The sequence below is a fragment of the Abramis brama genome (assembly GCF_963993115.1).
Source record: "Abramis brama genome assembly, chromosome: 19".
Lineage (NCBI taxonomy): Eukaryota > Metazoa > Chordata > Actinopteri > Cypriniformes > Leuciscidae > Abramis > Abramis brama.
The window spans coordinates 17136582-17160166 of NC_139981.1; the positions used below are offsets into that span (position 1 = coordinate 17136582).

The 23585-nt window shown below is 36.7% G+C and overlaps 1 protein-coding gene across 1 annotated transcript in view; it reads left to right on the forward strand.

Annotated features, from left to right (window-relative positions):
* The window catches only part of ptpn20 (protein tyrosine phosphatase non-receptor type 20), a 34355-nt gene extending 11442 nt beyond the window's left edge, over nucleotides 1-22913 (forward strand). Inside the window, exons 17-47 of the mRNA XM_084093266.1 lie at nucleotides 39-282; nucleotides 378-478; nucleotides 629-706; nucleotides 800-907; nucleotides 989-1105; nucleotides 1963-2162; nucleotides 2255-2356; nucleotides 2441-2534; nucleotides 3239-3324; nucleotides 4213-4402; nucleotides 5540-5745; nucleotides 6521-6616; nucleotides 6693-7135; nucleotides 8072-8390; nucleotides 9122-9292; nucleotides 9439-9613; nucleotides 9754-9964; nucleotides 10173-10210; nucleotides 10952-11038; nucleotides 11583-11647; nucleotides 12522-12683; nucleotides 12758-12932; nucleotides 14068-14153; nucleotides 14463-14536; nucleotides 15048-15196; nucleotides 15382-15527; nucleotides 15743-15833; nucleotides 19345-19679; nucleotides 19974-20189; nucleotides 20665-20727; nucleotides 21020-22913. Coding sequence (XP_083949392.1) covers nucleotides 39-282; nucleotides 378-478; nucleotides 629-706; nucleotides 800-907; nucleotides 989-1105; nucleotides 1963-2162; nucleotides 2255-2356; nucleotides 2441-2534; nucleotides 3239-3324; nucleotides 4213-4402; nucleotides 5540-5745; nucleotides 6521-6616; nucleotides 6693-7135; nucleotides 8072-8390; nucleotides 9122-9292; nucleotides 9439-9613; nucleotides 9754-9964; nucleotides 10173-10210; nucleotides 10952-11038; nucleotides 11583-11647; nucleotides 12522-12683; nucleotides 12758-12932; nucleotides 14068-14153; nucleotides 14463-14536; nucleotides 15048-15196; nucleotides 15382-15527; nucleotides 15743-15833; nucleotides 19345-19679; nucleotides 19974-20189; nucleotides 20665-20727; nucleotides 21020-21136 — 4745 coding nt within the window. The 3' untranslated portion in view covers nucleotides 21137-22913. The remainder of the gene's footprint in view (nucleotides 1-38; nucleotides 283-377; nucleotides 479-628; nucleotides 707-799; nucleotides 908-988; nucleotides 1106-1962; nucleotides 2163-2254; nucleotides 2357-2440; nucleotides 2535-3238; nucleotides 3325-4212; nucleotides 4403-5539; nucleotides 5746-6520; nucleotides 6617-6692; nucleotides 7136-8071; nucleotides 8391-9121; nucleotides 9293-9438; nucleotides 9614-9753; nucleotides 9965-10172; nucleotides 10211-10951; nucleotides 11039-11582; nucleotides 11648-12521; nucleotides 12684-12757; nucleotides 12933-14067; nucleotides 14154-14462; nucleotides 14537-15047; nucleotides 15197-15381; nucleotides 15528-15742; nucleotides 15834-19344; nucleotides 19680-19973; nucleotides 20190-20664; nucleotides 20728-21019) is intronic.
* Nucleotides 22914-23585: the final 672 nt, after the last annotated feature.

The following is a 23585-nucleotide window of genomic DNA, read 5'->3' on the forward strand; positions in this document are numbered from 1 at the left end:
AACAGGTAGTTCATTATTTCTCTTATCTCTCATTCTAGATGACAACGTAGCAAAATATACATCAATATGTCGCGCTCGACACGATCAGATAAAGAGGCTGTCTTGCTCGGAGATCGTGCTCAATAATATTGGTTTGAATGTGTTACGAAATGACTCCATTAGCAAGTCTTGCGATGACCTGTCCGCAAAAATCGGAGTTCGGATTCAACAACAGAATGAAGTAAATTACATTTCTGAACCAAGAGCTCCAAGTGAACTGAAAGACCAGAGCCAAAACAGCAGGTGTGTCAATGGATCTGCTCTGCACATCATTCAAATCCTAATGCAAAACCAAATATGTATTGAAGGCCTATTGTGTTGATCTTTCCTCCTTGCAGCCCACCAGACACTTTCAGTCCTCCAATCTATCGCATCATGTCCAATGTCTCTTTGCAAAAGCAGGACTCAGAGGTTCATTCCACCACCTCGTCTATAAGAGGTAAACAGTGAAACTCTAAAGTTCTAATGGGAACTGATTATAAACATTTCAACTTAATAACACCCTAAACATTAAAAACAACAGTTATTCTCAACCTAACATGATAGGAGAAATGGGTATTTCAACTAAATATATATATTTTTTTCTCAGTGGACACACCAACAAGAACAACCCCGGAGAGAGAAATGATCTGCGTTACGTTAAAGAAGGATTCCAAACTTGGCTTCGGTGAGTAAAAATGAGCAAGTATCTTTTATATAACATGAAGCACTTGCTGTAAACCTGCTCCAAAACACTGATGTATCACTGTTTGTTGCAAAGGTTTTGTAATAGTCGGGGAGGACAACACAGGGAAGTTAGATCTGGGAATTTTCATTGCATCCATCGTTCCGGACGGGCCAGCTGATAAGGACGGCAGAATCAGACCAGGTAAAATCCTGACCCTTTTCCCTCATTTATCCCCAAAGAAACAAACAAAAGAAGCTGAAAGCCTTTTTCTTTTCTGTTTAGGTGGTCGGCTGATCTCTCTGAATAAGATCAGTCTAGAGGGGGTGGCGTTTAATATAGCTGCTGCCATACTGCAGAACAGCCCGGATGAAGTGGAGCTCATAGTGTCCCAACCCAAACGTACGTCTTCATAACATGAGATTCCATATTGTTCACATGATCTGTCTTTATACTATTTCACTAAAGGTGAAGTGCGGAATTTTTCAATATGAAAAAATACATTCTCTTATGCCAGCTTAACTCTTTCCCCGCCATTGACGGAATTTTCCAGGTCTCCGTGTTGTCACTGTTATGCGGTAGGGGGCGCTATTACACATCTTCTAAAAGAGTACTGAATCTTCTGATTAAAACACATGCGAAGTAGATGCAGAAACAAGCGATATCATATGTAATTATATGCATATGTCAAATAACGTGATCACAAACATCAGCATATAACCCAAAACTGCCTAATGTTACTGAATAAAATGTCGACCCAGGACAAAATATAGGACTGTGCAAGCATTAGGGGTGTTGATGGACCCGATCTACTCCATCTATGTTTTGATCATCTTTCTGAATACCATCCAGACGTATTCTTTGACAAAAACACAATTTTCTCAGCTTTTTGCTCAAAATGTTGCTTTTTTTTATTAAACTTACCCACATGAAGCTAGAATAATGTTCTTTCTTTTGATATATTGCTTGTTCAGATATTCACACAGAGTAATATTCTGGGGGCCAGGAAAATTGTGAGAAAATGATCAAAAACTGAGTTGACTGTGGCTGGCAATTTTTTTTTTAAATGCTGTTTTTTTAAATGCTGGCGGGGAAAGAGTTAATATGCTGAGACAACTATTAGCAAGCCATTACTGTATATCTTTATTTTTCAATTACATTTGATGAAATTAATTTCTCACTTTACCTTTAAAAGGAAGAAAACTGACAAAGCTAACCACTGTCTGGTTAAATGTTTTCTTTTTTTTGTTTATGTTTAGAGGATCTTCGGGACAGTAAGACTTCACTGGCTGCAAGTAATTTAGGGATGATGCTGGAAAAAGGATTTGGCTCCCAAAGCACCCTGAGTGCCGAGTACAGGCCTGTGATGGAGGAGCTGGAGGAGACACTCTCCAACATTATGGCTCCTAAAATGGGCAAAAGGCTGCACATACCTGTGGTGCGGATTCTGGACATTCAGGTGTGATTTACAGTGATGCAGCTTGTCCAGTTTATTAAAAAAAATCTGACATGAAACAATACTGATTTTAACCAAAATGACTTTTTATTTAGGATGGGATGTCTAATAATTCTTCTAGCTTCAGCTTGAAGCCAGGTGAAGAAATCTACATGGAGCTCAGAAAGATCAACAGCAGCTTGGGAATCAGTGTTGCTGTGAGTTTTTACTCTGTGTGGCATTCATTTCAATTCTTGAATCTTAAAACATGGATGATGATACTATTATTAAATGATTTTTAGGGGGGAATCAACACTAATGTACATCATGGAGGAATTTACATCAAAAGTGTGATGCCAGGAGGAGCGGCAGATCAAGATGGAAGAATACAGATAGGTTAAGATCCATCATTACCAATGATAAAACATGATAAATATTCTGAATTCAAAATATTTTATTAGTCACACTTTTCTTAAAATAATGTTTTAAATATCTAATTTTTGTAAGATGAAGGTCAGTCTCTTGTGCTCACCAAGGCTGCATTTATTTGATGAAAAATACAGTAAAACAGTAATATTGCGAATATATTTTAATATATGTATGTATAGATGTAATTTATTCCTGTGATGGCAAAGCTGAATTTTCAGCAGCCATTAGTCCAGTCTTCAGTGTCACATGATCCTTAAGAAATCATTCTAATATGCTGATTTGATGCTTTAAAAAAACGTTTCTTATTATTATCAATGTTGAAAACAGTTGTGCTGCTTCATATTTTTTATTTTCAGGATTCTTTTATGAATAGATATCTAAAAAGAACAGCATGCATTTAAACAGAAATCTTTTGTAACATTTTTAAATTTGAACAATTTATAAATATAAAATTTTAAATGAATGAATTTACTGTCACTTTTTAACGGTAGTGGTGTGTGTTCCAGTTTTTTTGTGTGTTCTTTGCATATTTGTCATCTCCTTGACGATGTACAAAAATGACTCAGATGTTCCTAACATGCTAATGAGCATGAACATGCAGCTCCTTACTGTTTGTGACGCATGATTGGTGTTGACAGCTCAGTGATGTGTTGTGTGTGTGTGTGTGACAGGTGACAGGCTGCTGGAGGTGGACGGCTGTAACCTGCGTTCCGTCACACACAGGCAGGCAGTGGAGTGCCTAAAGAGAACGGGAGAGGTACTGACATGTTTGCTTTACTTTTGAGCGGTACAATCACAACCGTTTATGCAGTTAACTGTTGCATATGATTGAGCCTACAGTATAAGTCTAGTGCTCATGATTCAGAAGTTATGTAAGACCATTTCTGCTGAGAGTATATTATGGTATTTATTAATATTTTGAATTTTATTTTTATTTTAGTTTTTTAAATAATTGTATGTGCTTTTGTAATTTTAATAGTTTTAGTTTTAAGTTTAGCTTTAAGTTATGTGAATTTCAGTTTTAGTAATTTTAGAACTTATTTGTTTTTTAATTTAAGTTTTTCGTCTAATATTTATTTGATTTTTTCAGCTTTATTTAACATGCCATGTGAGTCAGTTCTATTGTAGCAGAGCACTTGCATTTTTTCAAACAGTTAAAGAGCAGTCGCTTTCGTTTAATCTTAGTCGTTATATTGAGAAGTAACAGCCGTAGATGTGAACTCTAGCACAAGGACGAGACAGAGGTCACAATCTGTCTGAAGGGCCTTTGGCCCTTTCTTCAGCATGTCAGTTGCTTTAGGACAACAGCACCAGCAACCCTTGTGTCTTAAGGGTTCTCAGACTGCGCAAAAGAGAGATCTAAAGTGACACATGGTTGTGAAAGCATATGTGTTGGTCGTTATTTTTGTCTGGGCTAATAAGATTTTCTGGGGTATGACGCTGAGCTGTGCGTCGTCATACTGACACACTATAACACTTAAGCTGACCAGTCTTCAGCCGCATGCACTGATTAGGTAACAGGCCGTGTGCTAAGCAAACTGATGACATGGGTATGTTCACCGTAGGCGTGCAGCTGATGGGACAACCATTGTCTTTAACAGTAAAATAACAAGACATGTTGCTTTAATGAGAGTGTTATTTTCAGGTGGTGAGCCTGGTTCTTGAACGAGAGCCTCCGGTGGTGTTGGACACTTTCAGTGCTTCATCCAGGTTGGAGAGACAGAGATCTCCTTCACATCTCAGTGTGCAGAGCGCACCCACCCCCCTGAGGAGAGATGTGACCATGGAAACACCCTTGTCTGTCAGGGCCAAGGACTTCAGATTTGTGTCAGATGGTGAGATGGGGATCAGAGAGGGGGAGAGAACACTGCAAAACATTTCAACTGAATCTGACAGCGACCCTGTGCTAGCTGCCAGACCCAAAGACCCAGCCAAATTTAGATCTTGTCCAGGGGAACATTGGTTAGGCCTACTTTTTTGCATATGTTTTGCATCAAGCCTGAATGTTAGAGTCACCTTTACATGCAAAATTTTGTTTCTTTTCAAGTAACAACACTTAAAAATAAAAAATAAAAATATTTAAAAAATGTATTTTATTTAATTAGGAGTTTACTGAGGCAAAAGTTGTAGTTAATAGTTAGTTAATAGTGAGAATTGGACTCTAATCTAAAGTGTGACCACATTTCTTTCTTCTATGGGACACAAAAGGGGAATTTTGAAGAGTATCTTGGACACTATTTATAACAAATTTTTATAAAAGTGAATGAGTTCTGGGGCTAAAAAGAATGCAAAAGCACCATAAATGTAGTCAGTTTGATGTTTTGAATCTTCTGATGTCATATGATCAGTGTTGTTATTGTTAAGCAAAACTATTAGAAATCAGTTTCGTTTATTGAAATTAAGCTGCAATAAAATATAAATATTAGATGAAAACAAACAAACATTTTTAAACGAAAATTAGACATTTTAAAAATGATTGCTTTGGTAAGTAACTGAAACAAATCATTTTAAGTTGAAGTACTAAAATGACAAATACAAAACTGAAATAAAAATAAATTAAAGCTTAATAATAGAATTATTTAAAAACAAAACTACATAGTACCACTACAACAAAAACACATCACAAATTTACTAAAGCTTAAACTAAAATTGAATTGAAAACTGACAATATAAAAAATAAAAGCAAATTCAAATTATTATTTAATACTATAATACTGTATAAATAATACTAAAATAACAATACATTGTGTGACAGTCCTCATTTATTTTCATTATATTAAAGAGTGGCAAGGATATACTGTAATTCTCACAGAGGAAAGTAAGTCATACGTGTTTGGAACATCATGAGTAAAATAATTACAGACATTTTCATTTTGGATGAACTCTCCCTTTAACTGTTCACTGGTTTTTGTGTGTGTCTGAACCCAATATTAACGACAAATTGAGAGATTTCCGCTCTTTCTTTGTGGCAGATAACATCCGGGAGGTGACGCTTCAGAAGAGTCTCAGTGGCCTGGGGTTCAGCTTCCTCGTATCTGAGCTGGGTCCTGATGAGGGCAGCATGGTGCATATTAAGAGCCTTTCTTCTGGTCAGCCTGCAGGGGACTGTGGGCATCTGAAGGAGGGAGACATAATCCTGGCTGTCAATGGAGAACCCGTTAGAGGCTTGTCCTATGAGGTAAAGGATGCATTATTTATATCCAGCATTCCAAGACTGGACACATCAAAGCATAATACATTTCGGATTCTTGACAACATAATGTGTATGTGTGGCCAAGAAACACAATTAGTTTCTAAAACTTGTCACATGTTACAGTTAAGCCTTTAATCCACCAAAAGTTTTTATTTGTACTTTATTCAGTTTAATACAATATGCTGGATTAAATAAAACAACTGTAATACATTAACAACTGTGATACATTAATGCATCAAAAGGTTAATCAATCCTTTTTTTTTAAAATAAATTAATGAATACTTTAATTTTTAATAATAAGGATGGATTAAATTACTTAAAAGTGACAGTACTAAACATTTATAATGTTACACAAAATGTATATTTCAATCAAATGCTGTTCTTTTGAACTTTCTAATCATCAAAATATCCTAATATTTCAATATTTTAATATTTAAAATATTAAAAATATTAATCATCACAATGGTTTTCAACATTGATTATAATAAGAAATGTTTATTGAACAGCAAATCAGTATATTTGAATGATTTCTGAAGGATCATGTGACACTGAAGACTGGAGTAATGATGCTAAAAATTCAGCTTTGCCATCACAGGAATAAATTACATATTAGAAAACAATATTTGATGAACAATATTACTGTTTTTACTGTATTTTTGATCAAAAATGCAGCCTTGATGAGCATAAGAAACTTCTTTCAAAAACATTCTTCCCAACCCCAAATTTTTTAACGGTAGCTTATGTCTTTCTATCACCGCAGGAAGTTTTGCATCTCCTCCAAAAATCTCCATCTGAGATCAGGCTGTCAATCTGCAGACCCTCACAGGAGGAACACAGCGATATTGACACCTATCTGGTAACATCCTATTTCTGCATTGTTGGGAAACATAATTTGACATGTTATTTTTCAAACTCACATCGCTTTTTGACAGGGTCCTGACACATTTCCAACCCGTGCACTGAGATCCAGGTCTCTAGACATGCAGGCGAGGTCTTTTGCCCCAGACTTCAGTGAACTCCTCAAGAAGCGGGCGATAGAGATGAGTCTAAAGAAAGAAGTTACCACTGATCAAACCCAGGAGATCCCCTTGACCCAACAGAGCCAAGACAGTGAGATGGTGGATACGACTATATCAGCCCCTCCACCCCTACCTTCACGTCCATCCTCAAGAGAAGCTGGAGAATTAAAACCTCATGCCATAGTGAGGGAGGAGCATGAGAACAAAACTCCACCCCCAACACCAAGTACTGTTAAAGTGACAACAGCTAACACAGCACCAACTCCAGCAGCCCCTGAAACAGCATTTACAGCCCATCAGCAAGAGTCGAAAGATGATGTCGTCTCAAAAAGCAACCATGTCTCAGCTTGTACCAGGTAAAGGCCTGTTTATTTCTATGTGATATGATGTATAAAATTATCAATATGATGCTAAAATTAAATGTAAATGTGTTGAATCAAATTTTCTTTTTGAGAATAAAGAGCTTGAGAGCTACCGTTCAAAAGTTTTGGGTTTAGTACGTAAAAAAAAAAAAGTCTCTTCTGCTCATCAAGTCTGCATTTATTTGATCAAAAATACAGTCAAAACTGTAATTTTGTTAAATGTTATTACAATTTAAAGTAACCATTTTTTTATTTTAATATACATAAAATGTAAATTATTCCTGTGATGGCCAAGCTGATTCAGTTTCACATCATTCTAAGATGCTAATTCAGTGCTTAAGAAACATTTCTTAATGTTTCAATGTTAAATGTCTCAATTATCAATGTTAAAAACTGCTGCGCTGCTTAATATTTTTGTGGGAACAATGAGATTTTTTTTGATCAGTAAAAAAAGAACAGCATTTGTTTGAAATATATGTCATTATAAATAACTTTACTGTCACTTTTTGTCAATTAAATGCATCCTTGTTGGATTAAAGCATACATTTCTTTAAAAAAAAAAAATCATAATTCAACTATGCTGGGGATGTGACCAGATGGGACTTGATATGTTTCCAGTGAAAAGCAATTTGTCTGTCAACACTGAACACAAAAATGCTACACATTGCAACATAGTCAGATCATATTTAATGTTTAATATGTAGCTATATGGAGTGGGCTTTGTGACCAATGACATTTGGGTGGGGCTACCTAGTACAAATAAATAAAAATCAACAAAATGCTGTGTCAACTGTCACATGTGGTTTATAGTTACGACAAACTGGGGATGTTTCTTCATTGCTTAATTCAAGACAATGTTCATGAAAGGCTAAAATATGACTTAAATGTTTTGGCACAAACAAACATTAACTCCCTGTTATCTGTTCACAGTCACACAACTGAAGGTGTGGAAGAGAGCATGACAAGTTTCACAGCTAATGGGCTGACTGTAATAGCTGATGAAGAATATTTGACCATCACCTCCATGGCACCCTCTCCCCCAACCAGAAGCACCAGTGCTTTCTCCAGTGAACCGCCCGCTCCACCAGCTCTTTCTCTAGAATTGCTAAGCACACCTCCATCCTACCAGCAAGCAACTCAAGCAGCTTCCACAGCAGAACCTCCTGCCCAGCTCAGCGTCCCCTCAGTCAGCAACAACAACGGCTGGGACGATGATGAAGATGAAGATGATGACGAAGATCCCAGAAGGGTGAAGTCTGATTGCATTTGCCTATTCATAGTTTCCAGTCACATGGCTGGCGCTGAGACTTGGGGGGCAAAACATCCATAGAACTGCAGCACAGGCCTGTCAATTTTCCATGAATATTTAGATCACCTCTCAAAAGAGGAAAAATATAAGTATGTCAACAAAATGTAAACAAAGTTTTGGACACTTGTGATTTCAGTCACTAAAAACAGTGGGACATTCTAAAGTGCTTAATGTGAAAAACACTTATTGATGATGCATACTATATACAGATGAACCCAGAATATATGGTAAGGTATATATATGTATTTATTGAATCTAAGGTATATATTGAAATTGGTCTATTAATATCACTGTATTAGTGCATTAGCCTTGTTTTGCCCTCCAATTTGGCATTCCTATCCGGGTGTCATGTCACATGAAAACTATGAATTGATGAAGTCCTTAGATCAGCATTTCAGTGCTGGTTAATGCTCCCAAACTCTGAATTTCTACTTATATTTAATTTATTTAAATCCTCAGACATTTTTGGAATAGGTTTTTTTTTTCATATTAACTTTTGTTTTTCTGTTTTCTGTGTAAGCGCCTTGAGAAGCATGCTTTATAAAATAAAGCACAACAGTATATAAAATAAAGTTTATTATTATCATCATCATCATAATTTAATGCTGGTCTAGCTAGTGGAGTAGCATAGCCATGTTGTTCACCTTCTCATATGTTCTGTCTTGTTTTAGGACGTGTTGAAGGAGTTTGAACTGACTGTCTCACTGACCAAATCGTGGTGTGGTAGCTTCGGTTTTACAATAACCAGGAGTAAACTGGACAATTGCTATTATATCCAGGATGTCCTGGATAATCCGGCCAAAGCAGATGGCAGACTGAGGGCAGGAGACAGACTTGTCATGGTACAGCTTTTCTCATAATTAGAAACACAATCACAGTTGTGACCATCTCTTTCTGAAGATTTGATTTGATTGTCAGTGGTGCACAATTGCACAGTTCTAGCTCCTGTGTTAAGACTGAATTGGCATTATCAACTTGTATTTGTCAGGTGAACGGTCACAATGTGACCAACGTGGCAGATGACGTGGCAATTGGCATCCTCAGGTGCTCCTCCAAAAGACTGCACATGGTGCTGGGGAGAGCTGTGCAAAATTTACTGCCTCCACCACCTCCTGACACCCTCCAGGACATTGTCATTCCCAAGACTCCATCTGGACAACTGGGTGAGGAATTACTTGATAGTAGGGGAAACTAGGGTAACATCATATCATAAAATCATAAAAGTGATAGTTTTAGAAACAGTAACCTTCTGACTTTTTTTATTCAATTCAAAATTATGATACTTTTGCATTTGTCTGTGCAGGTATTAAGCTAACAGGGGGCATTGGCAGCAAGTGGCAGGGAATTTATGTCCAGGAGGTGGTGCCAAACTCCCCTGCTAGTGAAGAGGGCAGCATCCAGCCCAATGACAAGATTGTTTACATATGTGGGAAGTGCACCCTGGGAATGACAGTGGAGGATGCGGTGAAAGTGTGTGAAAGCGCCCCACGCAAAGTCAGATTCAAAGCCATGAGGTGAGATTGATTAAAAACATTAATTATATGAAGTGTACATTGTAACATTTTTTTATAAAAGTTATACAAGATACAACAAATTTTTTAAGTTAGTTTAATGTAATATAAGTTGAAATGACTTAAACATCCAAGTTGATTGTTCTTAAAAATGTAAGGTTTGTGTACGTTTTTCATTTTTTTTAATTAAATGTTTTTTTCTTTCTTTCAGAGATGATCAACCAGTGATACCAATGGATGCATGGAATGGTACATTTGAGCTGATCTTCTTGAATTACAGCAATAATTGTTTGAATCATAATCTATACAGAATATATGTTTATTTCTTCACTTTGAGAGTGTGTTTGTTGGTATTATTTAGTCATATATGGAGTTACATAGACACTTTAACCTTCCCATGGGCGAAGTAACTGCTCTGGCTGTCAGTGGGGTGTGTTTTCTTTCGCTCTGGGCGTGTGAAGGCTCCGGCTGGGCTGCAGAGGGCAGTCGTGATCGACGTGTTTCAGTCTAGTCTGAAGTGACAGATATGAGGTGGAGAGCTGCTCCAGTGGAGGTCCAGAGCAGCCCAGGCCTTCACTGCACGCTTCACTGGACACGGCCACATTTTGAGCGAAGTGTCAACTCTTATTAGAGTGCTTTACACTGTGTCAGCCCTGAATAATATTTGATTCGCTTAATTTTGATGTCATTTTGAACTTTCACTCTATTTATCCATATTGATATGGGCACCAGAATTAATACAAAAAGTATTAGATTAAAAGCTATTCATACTATGTGTTATATACAAAAAATGAACAAATAACTACATTTTCTCAAGAAAATGTTATTGGCGCTAAACTTGTTGCCATGATGCCAGGTTGTTGTTGTAAAATCTGATGTAGATTTTCTCACAAATGTAATATGAAGCAAACTCTGATTTCTGGAGTAGCTTATTTAAAACAAAAAACATCTGTTTATCCCTTACCAAGTTATCCCTTTTCTCCTCTTCAGGTTTTTTTGAATGGAAGAAGGAGAAAAAAGTCTGCCCTCGCCTCGAAGAGCCTGTGTCACCTGACGTGGAGGCAGCTGCTACGGATGGTAAAGCCTTTGGTTTCCTGTGTCTCTGTTGTCTGGGAGTTGTGGCATTAGATCTGTGCTGACAGACATGGCATGTCTTGCTCAGAGGGCAGCGGGGGGAAGGATTAATTATTAGCGAGGGACATGGCCTCCTCTGGCCGATCAAAGTGCGCTTTCTTGTGTCTGACGAATAAAGGCCAGCTGATCTAGTGGGCATCCGGGTTGCTAGGAGACCGCTAGCCAGGAGGTCCGAAAGAGCTTGAAAAGGCTAGCACAGTTTACCTACCGTAGCACAGAGCAGGTCATCAACGCATCTCACCCTGAAATGGCAGCAGAGGAGGGGGACGTTTGTGAGTTTGGGAATTGGTTGAAATTGCTGTGCACTATGGGTTGATTTTGTCTTTATTTCTGATTAACTCTGATTAACTTTGGCATTTGTTTAATGAGTTTGATGTACCATTCAGTGTGAATGATCCTGCTCAGTTAAAGAGATGCATCTAAAATGTCTTTAGTTTTAGTTCTAGAATTTTTCTGACACAAAATCCTTCTCTTGTTTCTGGTACAGCTAAACCTGTCGCTGACAGTGCCGTGCAATTCAGGAAGAGGCTGTCCATCCCATCGGAGCAGGAGGTAATTTTCCCTCGGCCTTGTTTTAGGCTGATGTAACATGACTCTCGCTTTGTAATCTCTCTATGTCATTCACCTCTAAATATCTTTGTAATCATCATCATCATCTAGATATGTAGTTCATCATTAATAATATTACAATATTCAAACAGCAATCTTTTAAACCTTTTCTAGAAAATGGCTGTACATGTAGATGCTTGTTCAGGGAAGACTTGTCCGTCTGGACCTGTCTAAGTACAGTACTTCAAATAGCAAATACAATTCTTCCTATAGCAAAAGGTGATATTTAATAATTTACTATACACAACACAGTAAATATGTCAGCAATGTTGAACACAGTAAATGCTTCAACACATTAAATGCCTCTATCGCTTATGTGACTACAGCATACAATGTAATAATAGGAATAAATTACATTTTAAAATGTATTAAAATAGAAAAAATAATATTTGACAATATTACCATTTTTTAAAAACATTAAAAAATCGCTTTAATTCAACTCCAATCTCTTACTGAACATTGATCCATTTGATCTAAGCAAATGGCTCAATTTCATCACTTGAAAAATGACAGTGTGGACAGTTAGTCCTAATGATTGGATTTAAAAAGCCAAATCGGATCTGTGTGCCATTTTGAAGGGATAGTTCACCCAAAAATGAAAATTCTGTCATCATTTACTCACCCTCAAGTTGTTCCAAACCTGTATGAATTTCTTTATTCTGTTGAAAACAAAAGAATATATTTTGAAAAATGTTGGTAACCAGACAGTTGACGGTAGCCATTGACTTCCATGGTAGGAGAAAAGAATTACTATGGAAGTCAGTGGCTACTGTCTGGTTCACCTTTGTTCTGTCCTTGTTCCTCTCTTTTTCTGTAGAGCTGTATCCTCCAGGTAGAGTTCACCAAGCCTGAGAGAAGTGGGCTGGGCTTTGCTCTGGTGGGCGGGGTCAATGGGAGCACACTGAGAGTGAAGGATATTTGCTGCGGGGGTGCGGCCGAGCAGGATGGTCGTCTAAGAGTGGGTGACATCCTTTTGGAGGTATGAGCAAATCATTTCCTTTTTTCTTTGATAAACTGTGTAGAAGGTGTACCACATCTGTGTATGTTTTGCAGGTGAATGGTACCATTGTGTCAGGACTGAACCACGGTAAAGTTGTGGATATTTTGCGGAAGGCAGAGGGCACTGTTCAGTTAACCATATGTAGGGACATCCTGCCAATGTTAACCTGCTCTGGTTCCAGCTCCCCTGCTGAGGCCTCTCAGGAATTCAGCACATTCAATTCTGCAGGTCAGCAAGCCTGATACGCAAGCCCCGTCTCTGTGTCTGTACTGTACTTGGTCATCTATTATGTCAGACTGGCAGCATCACTTATATATTCATGTTCAGTTGATAAAACTATAACCTATAATTTTTATATTGAATTATGATAGAACAATATACAGTATAGGCCAAATTAATGCCAATAGCATTCGCAATGGATATTACATTTTTTAGTTTGAATTTTGTCATCAGGTCCTTTTTGACAATTTTAACTAAATATTGAGTATATAATCATGTAAAATATCAGTATGATTAAAAAAAAAGAAGAAATTAATACTTTTATTCAGCAAGGATGTATTCAATTTATGAAAAGTGACAGTAAATACATTTATAATGTTACAAAAGATAACTTATATATATTTTTTAAATTCTGTTCTTTTGAACGTTCAATTCATCAAAGAATTATAGTTCCCACAAAAATATTAAGCATCACAACATAATAATAAGAAATGTTTTTTGAACAGCAAATCATTATACTAGAATGATTTCTGAAGGATCATGTGAAGACTGAAGTTATGGAATAAATTACATTTCAAAATATATTAAAATAGAAAACTGTTATGTAAATCGTACTTATATTTCACACGATTACTGTTTACTGTATTTTTGAACAAAACAAATGCAGCCTTAGTGAGCATAAAATACTTAAAATCTTAAAAGCCACACATTTTTGAATTGTAGTGCATGTTCGATAATTTCAGCAATTCTGTGAACATCTCATTTGTCATCATTAAATTATATTATGTATATCATAGTGTGTCAATTTAACTTACTTCACTGTGCTTTAATTTACTGTGGTTAAATATGATTATTTTTAAAATGTGATACTTTAATTCATAATAATTAAAATATTAATATATGATCAATTTGAATACTAGTATCATGTTATTTATTCTGTTAAAAAAAAAAAAATATTATATTTTAAATCACAATTTTGACAGCTTATATATTTTATTGCCATTATATTTGCTAACCTTTCTAGATATCTGTATATCAACACTGCCCGTTGAACAGATATATTGTTGTTTAACTACTAGCACTGACACTTGTTAGAAACTCTAATGTTTTAATGGTCTCCTCCTGCTGTATGCTTCATTTGCAGATATTAGAGCACAAACAGAAGCACATGCAGATCACGTGTCTTTCCAGACCTCAGATTGTCCTGGACTTAGAGGGGAATGTGAGCAGGTATAAAAACTTTACAGTTACTTTACTGTCAAGTAAATATAGAAGTATGTAAGTAAATACTGAGATGATGACTTTTTCCAGTAAACTGAAAGTCCATCTCAGAACAGTTTAGAAGACAAAAACCTAATCTAATAAATTGCACCTAGCAAGGTTCGCCATAAAATTAATTAGCACCGCCTCCAATTTCTCTCAGAGGAAAACACTGAAACTCAGATGACAGTAAGGGTGGCCCGAACTGAGTTAACTCATCACCTGTCTCCTCTTTCTCTCTTTCTCTTTCTCCTTTTTCTTTCTATCTCTTGCCTGTAGGAAAGTCGAAACTGTACACCTACCTGTCAGAGGTGTTGTCCGTCTCTGGGAGTTACTGACATGCTACAAGAAAGGTGAGTGTCACTGAATTCCTGTATTTTTTTCTCACATTTTTGTTCATGCAGCTGCTATATCACATGTGCCACTAAGAGTGCTGAGTTTTGTACAGAATGAGACCTGAAAGTTTGAATTAGCTGAAACTTCGTAAAAAGCATCCGCAAAAACTGTTCGTCTATTTACCCGTAAATGTGCATTTTACTCAACATAAACCAGATCATAAGGACTGAATTTCACTGCAGTTTTTGTTTTGTTAGTTTGTTTTTTAACATAGCTCTCAAATGGAATCGCCACAGGGAGGCACTAAAGAGTCAATAATAAAATACAGGCCCAATAATCACAGCTTTGGCTTCTAGTTAGGCTGGTCTACAAGCCACACTTGTTATAGTACGCAGCACTTGCAATTAGCAGCTTTTTTACATTTTAGGTGGAAAAATCGCAGGAAAATCAGCCTTGCATGATAACAGGCCCCGGAACGTAGCAATGTGGTCAAGGTCTCTGCTCATTCCTGCCCCGTACCCCCTTCAGGACAGACCCCCAGAAGCAGCATCTAGAAAAATCTGCCATGAAAGCAGAGCATAGCGAGTCAGACGACTGGAGCAGTGATGAGGAAGAGGATGGTGATGATGATGACAATGCTTCTCAGCCATCGGCAGCAGAGGCTATTCCTCAAACAGGTATATCAGACATCTTCATATTTATTCACCATCTTAGTAATTCTACTCAATATATATTCATTATTTTAGTATGATATAAATCATTTTATTAAACTACAGTTTCAGACTATAATTAGTTGGGCAATACTGAGATATGATTGGCTTGTGTAGATCCAAGCATCTAAAAATAACTTTATTACATTAAGGTCGACCAATCGTGTCAGAAGAGGAGCTTGCCAGTCTTTCAGTCATATCTCCTTCTAAGAATGGGCAGTACTCTGGCTCCAAGGTCAAAGCCCTCATCCAAGCCCTTGAACAGTTGGAAAAGCAAGATCTGATCAAAGAGTTTATGGTAAGTTCCTGTTGTTTACATCGAGACAAACAACTATATCTTCACAGGACTAAATATCGTTGATTGATACAAGCAGAAACATCCAATCACATTTGTTTTATTGTAATATTTTTCATATAAATCTGTTGTTTCTCTATTTTTTTTATACAATTTTTTTTCTATTTTACCACAAATTTAAAGGATGATTCATTCAAGTGTGTGTTTTTTTTTACCAGGCTTTAGAGCATTTGAAACCCTCAGACAACTGCCTGGTTGGAAAAGCACCCGAAAACCGGGAGAAGAACAGATACAGGGATATCCTGCCCTGTAAGTTTCTCCCATAATCCTCCACAAACCCTCCTTAGTTAGGACTTTTATTGCAGTTTTACAGTTTGTGAGCCTCACTTCTCATAAAAGAAGTTTTTGGGGGTACATTTTCACACCATTCTGAAACCACATGGACCACACACTGTACAAAATTGCCAGGAAACTGTGCACTAACAGTAATTCCTTGAATTCCTTACGGTAAAAAGCTGTATGCCATTTTACAGTTAAATCAATGTAGGCTTGGTCATTTTTGATGGTAAAAATCACTGTAAATAAAATAATATCCATGTTGTCCACTATGAACTCAGAGTATACTGTTTTACAATAGTAGTTTATTACACATAAATTATTTTATTACATAATATTATTAGTACAATTAAATGATTTGTAATAAATTGTTCATTTTTTTCTATAAATTCACAAAAATATACTGTAAATATACACAGTAAATTTCTAGAGCAAAGAACAAATATTTAAATGTAGACAACATCGAATGTGGAGAGAGGAATGACCCTTGTATACATTTACCTGTAAACAGTGGAACACATGACACGCCAATTAAGTGAAATGTAACCAATCCCTGGTTATTTACTCCCGGGTGTCCTACCAATGCGATATTAGATTACGTTGCCGGTGTAGACGTCCGTTTGACTCAGTATTTCACACTCTATCCGTCACCTTTTTGCGGCTTTCCGGACCTCCTCACCCATGTGGTGCCGTTTTCACACTGCGGCCACGCTTATCCTGTTTGTACGGATTCAGTTTTTGCTGGTGTGAAGTGTAAGGAGGTCAGAGGCTGCGTGAGACGTTGTTTGCCCTTAGTTTAAAACATAACAGAACGCTGCAAACGTAAAGTCAAACAGGAGATGTGTGACTCATAGATCTGCTTTCACTGTTAATGGGAAACATCCATTCATGTGCAGTGTCAGAACGAGTATGCAGAGAATGGGCTGTAGTTGTATTGAAGAGAGCAGGTCTCTGTACGGAATAGGCACAATAAGGCGCTTCATGTGCTGGCAGGGGGCAGACTGGCCCTAGCCTGGCCCGGAGTGTTTGTTTATTATCACGGCAGCTCACTGGGCTTCTGTTCCCCGAATAAAGCGCCCAGGATTGAAAAGTGTGAGGCCCCTGGGACTTAACCACTGTTATTGCTGGAGGCAGTTCAAGGGCCACAACCTTCTCCAGGAAGCCTGATGCCACCCATTGTGGAGGCCGCTCCACACGAATTTACCTACTTCCAGTGACATACGCTTCCCCTTACATATGCCCCCCTTGTTCATCTCTTTCCCTCTCAGTTTCACTTTTCAGCCCCTTTCCTTTCTGAGCTGTTGAACATGTTTTTGCAAGCAGCCCGCTTTTAGAGAGTTACAACAGCAATCTCTTCAGCATCTTAACAAGCTACTAACAAATAGGACCTACCTAAACTATTTTTTTTCTTATTGTTGTAACAGAAACTTTGAGCACAATTACTTAAAAATTTTAATCTCACCAGAACCTGACTGATGAACTCATAGCAGGTGAAATATGGGAAGATGATGTTCAAGATCAGGGCTATATTATATTATATTATAGTAGCCTATATATATATATATACTTTACTGTTCAAAAGTTTGGGGTCAGTTAGAATTATTTATTTATTTTAATTTAAAATACTGTAAAAATAGTAATTGTGAATTTAGACGTTAATACACAAATATGGACATGCCCACATTCAATGGGTTTAAACAGCTCACCCTTTTACAGCAGATTTAGCTTTCAAACAAGTTACAGTCATGACCTAAATATGATTTTTATGTACAATAATAAATCCTAAAATTAGTAACTTATTTTGCCATTAGTAACTTAACTCATTAGTAACTTAGTAACTTCATCCCTCGAGAGTAAACGTGATTTCACCAAGTACATGTTCCTGGATCAACATATTTGTTGATCCTGGAACACAATTCCAATCAACCAATCAGATTTAAGGGACAAGTTTACAGTTTATGTCAAGTTTAGGCTAACAACCTTCTACACCATTCTTATTCACCTATCATTTTCCTCTGAATTTAGGGATAAATTATGGGTTATTTGGTTAGGGATAAGGTTAGGACAAAATTTTCAGACAGGAATGTTGTTCCAGGATCAACAAAATATGTTGATCCTGGAACATGTCTTACAAGCTCTAAGGATCTCCCATTCTTGGCTCATTTGAGTCAGACTTGTGAATCCAGTGAGTTGTTAACCGGTGATTTGAATCAATGAGTTGTTGAATCGAGAACAGATGCAATCGGATCGGTCCAATTCATGAATGAATCGTTCAGTGTAATTTGCAAACAGATTTAACAGTTTAATTGAAAATAACGAATTGGACACGGCTGTCGTGTCTTGGACCGGGTGACCATTTCTACAGTTCAAAATAATGGGACACAACATGTTTTTATGAAATGCAGTTGGATATTATGCGTTGGAATGAAGTGAAGTAAAAGTAAAAATACTCAGATAAAATACAGATACTGTTTAATTAAATGCATCGTTTTTGAATAAAAGTACTAATTTCTTTCAACAACAACAACAAAAAAAACTTACTGACCACAATCTTTTCAATAGTGTAGTGTATATGTCAGCTTTTCTTAGTAAAAAAAATTGATTTTTTTTAAAAAATCTTATCAAATTATATTTAATCTGTATGAGGCGTTCAATTGAGGTATTGATTGATAAAGTAATGTCATTATTTTAACTTAAATAAACAGAAAATCAAGCAAAATGGGACTTATATAGTTACAAAAAAATCAGTATTCATCTCACAGATTCAATTTCAGAGTATAAATGTTGCTATTTTAAAGTAAAGTCTAAAGTGTGCTGCATTGACCAACAAGCCACCTTGAGAATACTCTAGAACATTCTTCTCACCCTGCTCCCCCGTGTTCACTCCTTTTGGCTTTCCAGCCGCCATGACCTTGAGAGCTTGTTTCATTTATTTGGAGCTATTTGCTGTACCTGGACACAATTTCTCCTCTATGGGGAAACCAACAACACTGCATTCTTGGTTTGTAGATTAATAACACTGTTGGCTACCAGAGCCAACAACAGCAATCACCTCATTACTGGAATGCCTCGTATAAATCTCCAACCTACGCTTCAAATAAAAATTTGTTTGTGGTTTGGGAAACATACATTTGATAGTAAATACACAAGAGTTTTGTTTGTTTTCTGGATTTTGACTGAATCTTAAAACAGAAAAATTGTATACTGCTCCTTCTGGTTTTCATAATAAGCACTAGATGGTTTAGTTACCCGGTGGGAATTGAGCAGTCATAGAAAGTTTAACTGTTGTTTTCTTATCTTATATTATTGCCAAATAACATGCATGCCTGTTCAAGCTCAAATGTACTAAGATTTTGGGCCGAGGCAAATACATTTATCATTACAGCAGAAGTAATTGCTTGGTTTTTCAAATGTGTTTCTGCGTATTAAAATTAATTAATCACAATCTACAATCCCTGTTTCTCTCTACTGTTTGAACAATCAGACGATAAGACGCGTGTTCCTGTCGGAGAGAACGAGGGCTACATCAATGCCAGCTACATTTGTATGAAGGTGGGCACAGAGGAACTCTTCTACATCTCCGCTCAGGGCCCTTTGCCTGGCACTCAGGATAACTTCTGGCAGATGGTGTGGGAGAACAAGTCTGATGTTATCGCCATGATGACCCAGGAGGTGGAACGTGGCCGGGTAAAATGCCACAAGTACTGGCCCGAAAAACTTGATGTTCCCAAAGAAACCAGCCGTTACCAGCTCTTCCTGGATAACTACCAGATGCTTGGCTATTTCCACATTAAGGTCATCAAGATGGTGGAAAAAGAGGTTAGGAGCATGTACCTGATGGAAATATTGCATCTCATCCAAAAATATATTTTTCTTATTGGAACCTTTTCAGTGTAATATCCACCATTTTAAAAATCACAGTCAGGCTATGCCTTCAACATCCTTAAAACAAGATAAATTTATGTGAGATCCAAAATTCTATAAGGTATTAAGAATAATGAAATGTACTTAGCAACAAAAAGAAATGTCCTTTCATTTTCAACTGCTTTTTTCCAGCAAAAACATGTGTATATATTTTAATGCAACTCATTATTGACCTGTGTACCTTTCCAGAGTGGAGGCGTTCACTTTGTGAAGCATCTAAAGTTCACCACATGGCCAGACCATGGCACTCCTCACTCCTCCGAGCAGCTGGTGTGCTTCATTCGCTACATGAGGGCTATACACTCTAAAGGGCCGATCACAGTCCACTGCAGTGCAGGCATTGGCCGAGCTGGAGTCCTCATCTGCACTGATGTCATCCTCAGTCTCATTGAGAAAGACCTAAGTGTAGGTATTTTGCACAAGTATAGCATTAACACTAAGCTTAAAACAATAGATCATCTAAATATGAAAATTTAATTCATTTAAATGTAAATAATGCCAGAATTCTATGGAAGATTGTTTCCACGAACGGAATTAAAAATAAAAAGTAATTGCGTCTTTTTATCTCACAATTCTGACTTTTTTCCTCTCAATTGTGAGTTTATATCGGTAATAAGGTAATAATTGCTAGATATAAACTCACAATTCTGTCTTTTTCCCTCAGAATTTTGAAATATAAACTTTGAATTGTGAGAAAAATATCAGAATTGTGAGAGAAACTAGAAATTAAAAAAAGTCATTCAAAGTAAGTCTTCCAGAATGTCATATTTAGCATTTTTTTCCTCAGAATTATGAGATATAAACTCGCAATCGCGAGTAATGTATATGTAACATTGATTATGAGCAACTAAATCTATGTACTTCTGTTTTGCTCCCGTAGATTAATGTGAGTGACATAGTAAAGGAAATGAGACTCCAGCGGCATGGCATGATTCAGACCAAGGTGAGTAAATCACGACATTCAGTAAGAATGTTTCCTTCAGGTGAATATATAATGCTCTAGGGAACATGGTCTCTAAAAAAAAAAAAATAAAAAAAAAAACTGTCAGTCATGAGTTGGTCTTAGTTGGCTTTCATTTATTTAATCAGCTTTTAATTAGCATCAAAATGGAGTTGGGAAGAATACAATACTTATCTTCTGTGTTTATTCTGTGTGCATTACCCTTCTTCTGAATGTATAGTATAGTTGTGTAAACTTACTGGAGAGGTTTTGCCATTCTTCTCTCTGATTTCAGGAACAATACCTCTTTTGTTACAAAGTCTGGCTGGAGGTGTTACAAAGCATCTCACTTCTTCATGGTCACCACTGGCAAACCGAAACCTGTTCATTAACGCATCCTTACAGTCCTTAAAATCTTACAAGTGTCTCAGAAAGGCAACAATATATGTGTCTTGGAGTGGCAGACATGGTGATGTATTGATCGTGTGTGTCTGATATAGTACAACCACTAGTTCTATTAATCGAATATTGAATATACCATAGGAAATATGGTAGATATTTTCATTAAAGGGTTAGTTCACCCACTCATGTTGTTCCAACCCCGTAAGACTTTCGTTCATCTTCGGAAGATATTTTTGATGAAATCTGAGAGCCCGCTCACTCCTTCATAGGCTTCTATGTAATCGATATCTGCCATCCCAGAAAAGTTAGTAAAGACATTGTTAAAATAGTCCAAGTGACTACAGTGGCTCAACCTTAAGTTTACCAAGCGATGAGAATACTTGCGCAAAAATAACGACTTTATTCAACTATTCATTTTGAGTGAGTGAGCCAGGCCTCTGAGTGAGTTCATGTAGTGTAACAGCGCAGCGCTTCTGGGCCAGCATCACACACATGACAAGCGTCGCCCAATAGTGAGCCTACGTTCTGATTTCATCAGAAAAATCTTAATTTGTGTTCCGAAGATGAACGAAAGTCTTACGGGGTTGGAACAACATGAGGGTGAGTAATTACTGACAGAATTTTCAGTTTTGGGTGAACTAACCCAACTGTGCAAAGTCCTTGTGTGATCTGATATATATTTTTGTACCATTTTGGCTTAAAAACACTGATTTCATAGCCTTTCTGGACTCCTAGTCATTTTGCCTTGAACATGTTTTTTGTTTCTTTAATACAAAAGTTATGCACAATAATTATTAATTCAATTCAATTAATTGAATTAATCAATTCATTAATTATTTAATTCACTTAACTTATTTTTCACATTTTAAAGAATTTACTATTCAGCCTCAAACCATTATACAAAATGTATGTTTTAAATACTGATCCAAATTTTCAGATTTTCTTACAGAATTGCATTGTTTTGATTTGTCAGTATTGCAGTGTCTGATTTTAGTAGCCGCGAGAGAGGTCATCTTCATTCAAAATGATTTTTACACTCTCAGAAGAACCAGCTGCTGGACAGATACTTTTAGCAAAGTGCCTTTTAATTTCTCTACATGTGGGCAGTTTACCGCTCATCTTTCTTTATCTGCACTCTTCTAAAATAAAAAGCTGTTTTACCTCTTAGTCGACATTAGGTCAGAGAAGGAGGACTTAACCCAAAGAAATAGGACTGATTCTAAGAGATTACAAACCACAGCCTTCTTGTATAGCTTCTAAGGGTCTGCCAACAGGCATAATCGCTTGGAAACCAGTATTTGACTTTGGACAGCATAGCAAGTATCTGCTTACACTTGTAATGGAGAAAGAACGCTTGCAGTAAACCATCGTAAGACATGAGACTCACAATATTAAGCAACAAATGTGTGAATGGGTTGGAAATGGCAATGGACCAATATTCTGTGATACTGTAGTACTTCACACTGTTGAGCTTGATGCAAAGCAACAGCACAATAATTTGCAGCACACTAATGTCTTAAACTGAGTTTATTATAGACTATGAGCACATCAGAGCTTTTAAAAGGGGTAAATCGTCCCATTTGATCTATAGTCGTATATTTATTTGCATTAATTTTCCACAGGCTTTGTGAAACATGATCAAACTACTATATTACTGTATTTCACTATAAATTATTAACCTTGTACTTTGATGGAAAGCTCAATTATGAGCTATAGTTATGATATGTATCAGAAATGTAGGCCTATTACTCTTACTGTACCCATTTTTACAAATAAAAACAGTATATCATTGTATTTCATGTGTTTCAAAATAATGAATGTCTCTTATGAGCTGGTTCTTTTCTGGTTCTATGTGATCCAACACATAGAGTTTAGAACTAACTGTGACTTAAAATCACTGTCGTTACTGGGGTTTCAGCGTGTAGTTGAAGATGCACATGAGTTTCGTCTAGTATTTTATAAAAAATAAATCCATGAAATGTTACTTTTTTTTTACTGAAGTATTGTTTATGGTGCCTCTAAAATGAAAAGAAAAAAAACATTAATGAAAAATCATTAAAAAAAACAGTTTTAAGTTGAATTATTATTAAAATGATCTCATAATTTGGCAGTGAAATGGCATTTCTTATTTTCTTACTTCTTTAATGGAACTGTTAAGAAACTGGACTCGTTAAGAGGAATCAGAACTGTTAAATTATTTTACGTTCTCCATCGCTAATATTCATATTCACCACCAATTCAATAACAAAGATCTACAACACTGATCCTAGTAGCACACTGAATCATTTGTATTATTTCAGCACAGCTCAGAAGCCTTTCTTCCTGCACTTGATCTGTACACATCCTGAGGATTCCAGTTGTCATTGCGGCCACACTGTGGATGATAAATTTCAGGAGAAACAAAAACAGAATCTTTACAGCCAACGCCATGGCACACGGGGCAGAGTGTTCCCACTCTG